This window comes from Sitophilus oryzae, unplaced genomic scaffold (genome assembly GCF_002938485.1).
Source record: "Sitophilus oryzae breed Bouriz unplaced genomic scaffold, Soryzae_2.0 scaffold_1496_pilon_pilon, whole genome shotgun sequence".
Classification (NCBI taxonomy): Eukaryota; Metazoa; Arthropoda; class Insecta; order Coleoptera; family Curculionidae; genus Sitophilus; species Sitophilus oryzae.
In genome coordinates this window covers 1,620,124-1,630,965 of record NW_022146165.1, presented here as the reverse complement: position 1 = coordinate 1,630,965, position 10,842 = coordinate 1,620,124, and the positions used below count along the sequence as shown (strand labels likewise).

The following is a 10,842-nucleotide window of genomic DNA, read 5'->3' as shown; positions in this document are numbered from 1 at the left end:
TATTTTATTATCATGAGCATGTTTGGATATCTCAGCTGGATGTACATTAGATATACGACAGAGATATCCATAGGATATTCTATTCTGAGACATCTACAGGATTTCAGGATGTCTGGAGGATATCCTATAGTTGTCTTTATAAGATGATCTTATAATGGGACATTCCGACATTCTATGAATATCCTGCGGATATTGTGTGTTACGAGATATCCGGTCTCATCCGGCCTCGAACCGGCGTGAATGAGCAGTGTGTGTCAATAGATTTTACACTTTTGCCTTTATTGGACAACAGCACGATACAGAGTTTCGAACCGGTCACCCGTCCATCCACTAGTATCGCCTTATGTCGCTTAACTTCGGTGTTCTAATTATGTAGGTGTTTCGATGTAGGTTTTCGACGGTGTTTCGACGTAGTTGGGCCGTTGCTCGTATATCTTAAAAGTGTTTATTTTGATATTTGATGCTCTCTAACGGTCAAACAAAGCACATTTGCACAGATGTCCAAAAATTGTGTCCAATTAGCTATGTTATATATATATTATTTACTACTATTTTGATTTCAAAAATACGTTGTGGTTCTACAGGGTTGTTCACCACATACGACACGGAGTATTGTAGCTAAACGATGAGATTTTTACAAATTGTAAGTTTGGGGTTCGTTGAAGGACTATTAGAGCTACAATTTAAAAATATTTTTACAAGATACAGAGTGTCCCAAATAAATAAAAAATATCAAAGTTGTATTTTTTTAAATGGAACACCCTGTATATTATTACATTTTTAGTTTCTACGATTAAAATAAAGGTAAATTTAATTAAAGTTTATTATACTTAAACCTTACCGTGTTTGAAATATTTTCAATTTTGTGAAATTGCAGTAAAAATTTTAAAGCTTCATTTCTCCAAGGGTATCAATGTTTTTAATACTAAATATTTAATGAAGTTTATTTATTGATCAGTTATTGTGTTGCAATAATAAAAATAATACTACCTTATACAGAGTGTCTAAAAATTTGTTTTAAATAATTATTAGCTTCAAACGGCAATAACTTCTTTAATTTAAATGGAATGCCCTGTATATTTTAGGAGAATCAGATGCACAATTAAATTGTCTATCAAATTGTATTATACCATTTTTAAATCTTAATCAAATTTATCTTTATTTTAATCGTAGAAACTAAAAATGTAATAATATACAGGGTGTCCCATTTAAAAAAATACAACTTTGATATTTTTTACTTATTTGGGACACTCTGTATCTTGTAAAATTATTTTTAAATTGTACCTCTAATAGTCCTTCATCGAACACAAAACTTACAATTTGTAAAAATCTAATCGTTTAGCTACAATACTCCGTGTCGTATGTGGTGAACAACCCTGTATATTCAAGAATAATTAAAACACTCTGTAAATTACCTTGAAATATTCCAATAAACAAAATTGATCCTGGCAGATTTGTTATAAAAATGGTTCCAACTGTACCAATAATATGACACATTGATCCTAGAAGTGCCACTTTTCTGTATGAGATTTTTATTAATAAAATATTTGTTACCAATCCTGTAACAATAAAAATTATTAGAGTAAATCGCAATGTATAATGGATTTGGTTTTTTTACCCATGAAGAAACTCACTGTGTTAAAGATACTATTGGTCAAAGTGATTCCTCTGGTTTCATCTCCAAAACTTGCAAAGAAGTCTTTGAATATTATTCCAAATCCAGCAATAGGAACGACTGTGGATAACTAGATATTAAAAACAAAAATTGTTAATTTTATTATTGATTATTAAATATAAAGTATGGTCTGTCTGTGCAGGGTGTCTCATTTTCGTGTGTTTTATAGGGTTTCTCGTTAGTAAGTACGTCCACTGGATCTGTGTCTATGAAAGAAATTTGAAGAATGCAGACACGATATTGGAGTATGATCAATTTACTACAAAACACATTTAAATAAATACGAATACATTTTATAGATCGCTACCTACAGTATGTCGCCGGATTGTCTTTAAAAGAGGAAAAGCTTTTTTCTTATTGACATTTTGAGAAAAATGCATTCTTCATAAAAAAATTTGCTTGTTTTAAAATGTCCAATTGGTTGTTCAAAATGAAAATATGGTTGAAGTTTTTCTAAGTTCTAGAAATGTTTTAGTTTCTATGGTAATATCAATTCGATTTCATTATTTGATAGATGCTTATTATTAATTTTGATTAATGTCATCTTCTTCTTCTTCGTCGTCTCTACATGTCTGAAGAATCGTGACATTATGGCTAAATGTCATATTCTTTGGTATTTTATTGAAGGATTAAAGTATGATATTTTCCTATAACTACTTATCATAACCTTTTCCGTAGCATTAAACTAAATAAATTATGTGCTTCTTTAACATTTTAAAACAACAAAAAACTTTACATTAAACTACATTCTATCAAATAATGAAAACGAAGTTATATTACCATAGAAACGCCTTTTTGATTTTTAAGACTTGATGAAGATTTGGAAAAGTAGAAACGGAATTAACCAATTTAGAACAAGCAAATTTTTATGAATAATGCATTTTTCTCAAAATTTCAATAATAAAAAAGTTTTTCTTCTTGTAAAGACAATCCGGGGACATACTGTATATACACGCGGCAGAGAGTCCACGTGGACTTGACGAGAACAAATTTACTATTTCAGTCAAATAATTACCTACTCAACATGTTTATTTTTTGTCAATAATGACATGTATTGAATATTTTCATTCTAAATATCTTGACAACGGTTGCTCGTAGCGATTTTTACCAAGAGACATTTTTAAGGTAAAAAATGAGGAAAATGTATATGTTTTTACTCAGTAGTTTTATACAGGTACGGACGAAAAGTTATTAATCTTCAAACTTGTTGAAAAATATGTAGGTGGTGCCCTCTACAAGTAGGAGTCATATTGCCAACAAAATCAAATTTCTCATGGCAAAAAACACCCAGACACCGATTTTTATCCATATAGGTATTTACATTGGTTCAGAAATTAACTGTTATTGGGTTAAAATCGAAATAAAAATGAAAATTCAACACCCTGTATCTCCAAAACTAAGCATTTTAGAAAATAAATTTACACCAACTTTTTTACTCATTTTTATCTGCAGAATATGCTGGCAAAGTTTCCCGTATACAATTCGGACCACCCTGTAAAATGTGCATATTTTTAAGAAAAAATGTCGTTTTCGGATAGAGCTTCACATTTGCGCCCTAGCTGAGATTTTTCGAACTCGAAAATAATCAGCAATTTATATAAGTAGATTCTGAGATACAACCATACTTAATTGGCCACCCGGTATATTTTTTAAGGTTCTGAACGAAAAACATCTAAAATTCGGGAAAATTTTGATAGGAAAATCGGATTTTGCATATTTCCGCAATAATATTTATTAAATAACATTCTCAAGTCGAATAATACAAATGTTCTTTTTATTAAAAACCCTATAATTATTACCTATTCTAAAAATATTTACTTACTGTAACAATACTTTCATTAAAAATTCCTTTAGTACCTAAAAATCGTCAATCACATCTGTCTGTTCTAATATCGTAACTTCAATTTGTTGTCAATTCATCACAGCATACTACAAAATTTCATAATTCTGCCAGTGGTGAACAAGCAACCAGGCTAGAGTCCTGTCAAAAAATATTTCGTGTTCTTTTTTCGATATTTTCGTGGAAATACTTGCGCGTAGTGATTTTGTTATATAAAATTATCATCCTAGTAGCCGGATATGTCTACTAATGGGGTAAGTTTAGCGAAATACTTATGTATTTGCGTTATTTTGATAATTTTCTTGACGAATTTTTAACCCAAAACTGCGACGCGTCAGTGTATTTGTTTCGCGTCAGGATTTCATGGCAACGCGATGAAATTACAGCGCGCAGCGGACAGCATCGATCGACAATATCGATGCTATCGATATTGTCGATCGATGATATCTAGGCTATCTTGTTTGTGCGAAATAGCCTAGATTTGTATCGATCCCCGCTAAAAATATCGATAACTTTAAAATTAATTATTTTAATTAGTTAATTTATTTTATGTTTTGCCTTATAGGGAAGTCGTTTGTGTGGTTATACAGGAACAAAACGGTGTTAATCTACAGGATGGAGCTTTTCTTCTGGGATAATAAAAGGTAATAATTAATAATAATCTTATTTTTTTGGATATTGGGTAACAGTTAAACTTTATACAGGGTTCTTCATCACATACGACACGGAGTATTGTAGCTAAACGATTATATTTTCACAAATTGTAAGTTTTGGGTTCGTTGAAGGACTATTAGAGCTACAATTTAAAAATAATTTTACAAGATACAGAGTGTCCCAAATAAGTAAAAAATATTATAGTTGAATTTTTTTAAATGGAACACCATGTATATTATTCTATTTTCAGATTCTACGATTGAAATAAAGGTAAATTTGATTAAGGTTTATCACACTTTAACCTTACCGTTTTTGAAATATCTCCAATTTGGTGAAATTGCAGTAAAAAATTTAAGGCTTCATTTCTCGAAGGATATCAAAGTTTTTAATACTAAATATTTACTGAAGATTATTTATTGATCAGATATTGTGTTGCAATAATAAAAATTGTACTACCTTATACGGAGTGTCCAAAAATTTATATTAAATAATTGATAGCTATAAACGGCAAAAACTTGTTTAATTTAAATAGAACACCCTGTATATTTTACGTGAATCAGATGCACAATTTAATTGTCTATCAAATTGTATTATACCATCTTTTAGAATTTGTAAAAATCTAATCGTTTGGCTACAATACTCCTTGTTGTATGTGGTGAACAACCCTGTATAGAGAGTTTTATTTATCTTTAATTGTTTAAATAAAAGGCTGAAATTTTATTTTAATTGTATGTTTTTTGTCTTCTTTGGGTTAGTGCAAGTTTAATTATATTCTCAAGGACTGTGAATCCTGAAAATGTTTTTTCAATTCCAAGCTTTTTTTAAAATATGCGGGTAATAATAGTAACTAGCACAAATTACACAGGGTGAGTATTAAATAAGTGCAAATATTTTCAGGGCCGGTAGATCTCGATAAAAGAAACATATTTTCTCTTTACAGTTTTTTAAATAATTCCAAAATAAGCGCGTTATTTTATTTGGAAAATTTCCCAAAAAATTATTTTGCTTAAATTTTGAGAACCACCGAATCTTTTTGGGGTTTTCTAAGAAATTATGTTTTTTAACTTAAAAAATTCCAAATTTTTTTGAAAAAAAATCCAAATTTTCAAAAACCTTTGGGCGAAAAAATCTCATAATCGTGTTTCTGGGATCGAAAATTACTACCCCTAAATTATTTGCACTTATTTAAGACTCACCTTATATAAAGGTTTTCATAATATGTACTGGGTGTTCCAATGATAATAGCTCTCGGCTGTATTTCGGAAAGTACCGTATGATCGAATAAAAACGGCGTCAGCGATGGCTATGAAAAAGGGTGCTGTCATTTTGTGTAAAATTACATGGGAAATGTCATCGATCGTCATTTCATAGCCATCGCTGACGCCGTTTTTATTCGATCATACGGTATTAACCGTAGAGGCTGCGGAAAAAAAATATTTATAACTAAATAGACCATGAGGAATTGCTGGGAATTATTTTCAAGTTCCTAGAACGGCCGCTAGGGGACGCAACTGCTATGGCAAATAAGAAAATGGAATTTTTACAAAATTTTACTTAGCCAATAAATAATAACGTCATAATCTTCTGAAAATTTTAGATTTAAGATAAAGTTTTATAACTTCGGACTGGGTAATCAGAATACAATAAACTAGGTCTCTTTTAAAAGAGCTGTAGACTCAACCTTATTAACAATAATACTACACATTTGAGAGTAGACGCTAGGGGTCGCCGTTGTACAATACAACGAACATATATCGTTTTTTCAAAAAAAAAAAAAAAAAAAAAATAGGACAACCCTGAAAACTGTCACAAAAGTGATAAACTTTCATTGCGTTGACGTTTTTTTTCAACTTTTTATTTTGATTTCAACAACAATTATAAAAATGAGATAAAAGTCTTTTTTATATTGCAAAGGAGAGAGGTGTGTTCAGTTAGAACTTAATTTTATGTTTATTTATAGTTGTATATTAATTTATAATAATTTCTTAAAATTCATATTCAAATTTCGCGCGTGGACGATAGTTCCTGGCAAGGATAGAGTAGCAGTGCCGCGCGTGCAACAAAGAACTAAGATAACATTTTATCGGTACTATGTTTGGGACAATTTACTATCAACATTTTATCGGTACTATGTTGGAGTTATTTATTTTATCCATGTAAGTATATACATATATACAGGGTGAGTCTTAAATAAATGCAAATATTTTTAGGGGTACATATCTCATGTCATATACATAAAAAAGGAAATTTCTTATGAGGTAATAGACAGAAACTGTGATAATGAATGTATCCTAATTAAATTAAAACTTAAAAAGTCTATTTTATATATGTGTATTGTCTATATGAGACCTAACAGTGGTATCAATACCACTTGCTTTGAGAGATTTTTAAGTGTATTAGAGAATATTTTATCTACTTTAAATCATAAGATTTTAATTTTAGGTGATTTTAACCTGCCATATTTTTGTTTAGGGTCTGATGATAAATGTCTCCTGATGCAACAATTTTTGAGCCTACATGATTTGAGGCAATTGAATACTGTAAATAATAGTATGGGTAGACAATTGGATTTGTCATTTCAAATGTTGACGCGATACTTTCACGGTCAGAGTGTCCCCTGCTTACGGGGGATACATATCACCCAGCATTGGACATACAGTTGTCGTTGCAGAGGGAGCGAGAAGTGAGTACGTTTGTGAGGGGCTATAAATATAATTTTACTAAGGGTAACTTCCTCCTGTTATTTAATCTTTTGAGCGAATGTGACTGGTCGGATGTATTGTCTTGTCGGGATGTGAACGAGGGTGTTAATGCTTTTATGAATACATGTATGGATGTTTGGATGCCTCGATACCCAAGTGCATGGTAAGGACTCGGGTCAGAAGGTATCCTCCTTGGTTCACCTCGGACCTGGTTCGTATGACTAGAAGGAAAAACCACCTACATGCTCTAAAAGCTAGAGGTAGAGTAAGTTTGTCAGATATAAATGAATTTAGATCATTGAGGTATGATATTAAAAAACTGACAAGATTAAATTATGCCAATTATAAAAAACAATTAACAATAATATCAATAACGATCCCAGTACCTTCTGGTCATTCGTGCGCAACAGATCACATTGTGGGGGGTGTGCCAAGGAGGATGAACTCAAATAATGTGGACTTGAGAGATGAACAGAGTATTGCTGATGCGTTTGCGCAATATTTTCATTCTGTATTTGAACCAAATCCTGTACATCAATTTTGTCGTTATGAGAGCGGCTTTCGTTTCCCTCAGGTCTCCGATAATGACATTCTGTCCAGCATAAAGACCTTAAAGCCTAAAAAACAACTGGTCCCGATAATATACCTCCTTATATATATAAGGGATGTGCTAGTTTTCTGGTCGCCCCTCTTAAACATATTTTTAATTTAGCTCTGAAACAGGGATATTTTCCTGACAAGCTTAAAGAAGCCACTGTAACACCTATATTTAAAAAGGGAAAGAGGGAGAATGTTCACGATCATCGACCTATCAGCTTACTAAATAGCCTGGCTAAATATTTGAAAGAATTATATATAACTACATATACTCATTCATATCTGATAGAATTTCAAAATATCAACATGGTTTCCTGCCGGGAAGGTCAACAGTTACAAACCTATGTGTGTTCTCTGAACATGTATCGAAGGCAATGTCAAACAAACAGCAACTTGATGTCATATATACTTCCTGTGCAAATGCTTATGATAAGGTGAGTTTTTGTGTTATGATTGAAAAACTGGCAGATCTCGGGTTATCAGGTGAGTCGCTGTGGTTTTTAACTTCATACTTAATTTCGAGAGTTCAAAGAGTTAAGATACGTAATATTTCAATCCAATCAATATGTTGCCACCTCCGGGGTACCCCAGGGCAGTATATTGGACCCTCTTTTGTTTTTAATCTTTATTAATAATTTGCCTGAGAGTCTGAGGGTGTCTTTGGGGCTGTTGTTTGCGGACGATTTTAAATTATTTAAACCAATTAATAATATTGATGATACTAGGGCTCTCCAAACTGATTTGAACTTGGCTCTGGACTGGTTTAAGGAGAACAAGATGCTTGTTAATACTAAAAAGTGTTGTGTTGTTTCTTTTTCCCGGAGGATCAATACAGTCATTGAAGACTACTACATTGGAAATTGTAAGGTTGTGAGGTGTAGGGAAGTTAAAGACCTAGGAGTGATTTTTCAGGACAATTTTAAATTTAACAATCATTACAACTAGCTGATTAACAAGGCATATAGGATTCTTGGTTTTGTTATGCGTAATAGTAAAGATTTCGATATACAATCAACTACAAGACTTTATACCTCTCTTGTAAGACCGCATCTTGAATATGCGTCAAATATCTGGTCTCCCAATTGTTACACTCACAGTAACGAGATTGAGAAGGTTCAAAACGTTTCCTTCGTTATATTTACATTAAAAGAAACAACATGTATCCAACAATGATCTCTTACAGATCAATGTTGGAAACATTTCATTTAACTTCGCTGGCCTCTAGGAGAAGGACACATGCTGTCATCTTTATATATAACATTCTTAATAATTTAAAATATGCTGACTGTGGTCTGATTAATAGCATCAAATTTAGGGTACCAAAGATTAGGTTGAGAGTGAGTTAGTTTAATCTTTTTTACATTGAGGGTGGAAGCCCCTCGCCATTCACGTTTATGCTCACCATTTGTAATGATATGTTGTCTGGGAACACAATTCCCCATATATTTAGCATTAGGTTTGCGAACTTAGGCGCATCTTGTTGGTGCATCAGGAGACAAATCTGGTGTGATAGGTTTCATTGTTTTTTTATTGCACATTTTATAAATTAAATGTTATGTACTTTGTTACTTATTTACTTTATTTATTATTATATATACTTTATTTTATATTATTTTTATGTACTTTTGTAGTACATGTCTAGTTTTAAGTAATTGTAATTGTATTTGTTTTCTTTGGGCCTTTGCATGTAGCTACCTCAATAGGTGTTTGTAATGAGTAAATAAAAATAAAAATAAAAATAAAAAATATCGACCCCAGAATAACGATAATGAGGTTTTTTTAGCGAAAAAAAATTGAAAATTTGGAATTTTTTGGATTTTTTTTTAGTTTTTAGTTAAAAACCAATAATTTCTTGATATAATATGGCAAGATAGGTAGTAGATTAAATTTAGAAGAAAGAAAACTCAGTAAAGATCCAGTGGTTCTCAAAATTTAAGCGAAAAATATTTTTTTGTGAAATTTTCAAAGTAAAATACCTTGGTTTTTGGACTTATTTGCAAAACAGCAAAGAGAAAATCTGTTTCTTTTATCGATATCTACCAGCCCTGAAAATATTTGCACTTATTTAAGGCTGACCGTGTATATGATCTAAGATTTTAATTGTAAATCATTGCTAACTTACATACATGACAGTGGTAGCTAGTGCCACTAAGTAACCCCATCCTCCATCAGGGGGTACAACTTCGTATGCCACATCGTCTATTATAATCTTCTTGCACTTCTGGGTCATGATTGCGATCAGACAAGAACTGACAAACTAAACAGGCAGGATTAAACTATAGTTCGTTTATCTAAATACGTTTCGAGGACCAAACACTGATTACTATATGAAAACTACAAGTGGCACTAGAAAATATCATTAATAAATAAAAGTAGCGTTAAGTAGATAATACGATAAACAAACTTGACTTAAAAATAGTACGAAATTTTGATGCACTAGCCCAGACAAAGTTTATTTTATGATAAATTATGTAGGTAAATATACTTTTTGTAAATATATTTGGAATATTTCTGGATCTGAAAACTGTCACAATGAATGACATTTACTTGGTTTTTCGGGTTTTTAGGCCGTCGTCGGTTAGAATTGCTTCCTAACGTTTCGCTAGCACGAGTGGCTAGCATCCTCAGAGGTGTGTTTGCTCCGATTGCTCACACTAGACCATAGATAACAGAACTAATTTAGATTTGCGACTCTCGCCCTCCCGCCAAAACATGTTTTGCAGCGACGCTCGTGGAGCGTGCGGGTACTAAGCTTCATTTGCCGATATATTCAAATCGGAATAATTCAAAACTATAAAGCAAGTTGCAACTATTGTTTTGATTACTATTTCATCAAATATAAATAGTTTGCAACCTACTTTATTGCTTTGAATTATTCAAGATATGTATTTAATGTAAAATTATATGTTAATAAAAAACAGAGATTACTTTTATATTATTTTTATTTAGAATTAAATAAAAAATATAAACAAAATATCTACCAAATCAAGTCGATTTACTGCTTGTCACCACGTTCTTCTCATCTATAAAAACAATAAAAATTTTTTTTAAGTACCTAGTATAAAATAACAGAATATAGAATATTTACTAAAACAAAATAATGGAAAAACTACACTTTAGTAGAATTTAATATTTTTAAAATGAGATTCTAAGACAAACTTTTAACTGAAATGTACTGAATTAAGATATAATAACATAAAAATTAAAGGTAGATTCTTACCTCAGAGTATTTTGGGAGGCAATGCGTTTTCACATCTTTGCTAGTATTTCTACAGCCAGGAACACCATAACAGAATACCATTTTGAACAAATATATTGGGAATTTATGCTAAAAAAACACCGAATCGCACCACTACAGTAACGAAACGAACAGT

General features: G+C 31.5%; 1 protein-coding gene across 1 annotated transcript in view; it reads right to left on the bottom strand.

Moving 5' to 3' along the window:
* Positions 1 to 9,798, bottom strand: part of LOC115877667 (monocarboxylate transporter 1-like) — a 25,020-nt gene extending 15,222 nt beyond the window's left edge. The window contains exons 1-3 of the mRNA XM_030893933.1: positions 9,591 to 9,798; positions 1,619 to 1,745; positions 1,416 to 1,559 (exon numbers count right to left, since the gene is read on the bottom strand). Coding sequence (XP_030749793.1) covers positions 1,416 to 1,559; positions 1,619 to 1,745; positions 9,591 to 9,698 — 379 coding nt within the window. The 5' untranslated portion in view covers positions 9,699 to 9,798. The remainder of the gene's footprint in view (positions 1 to 1,415; positions 1,560 to 1,618; positions 1,746 to 9,590) is intronic.
* Positions 9,799 to 10,842: the final 1,044 nt, after the last annotated feature.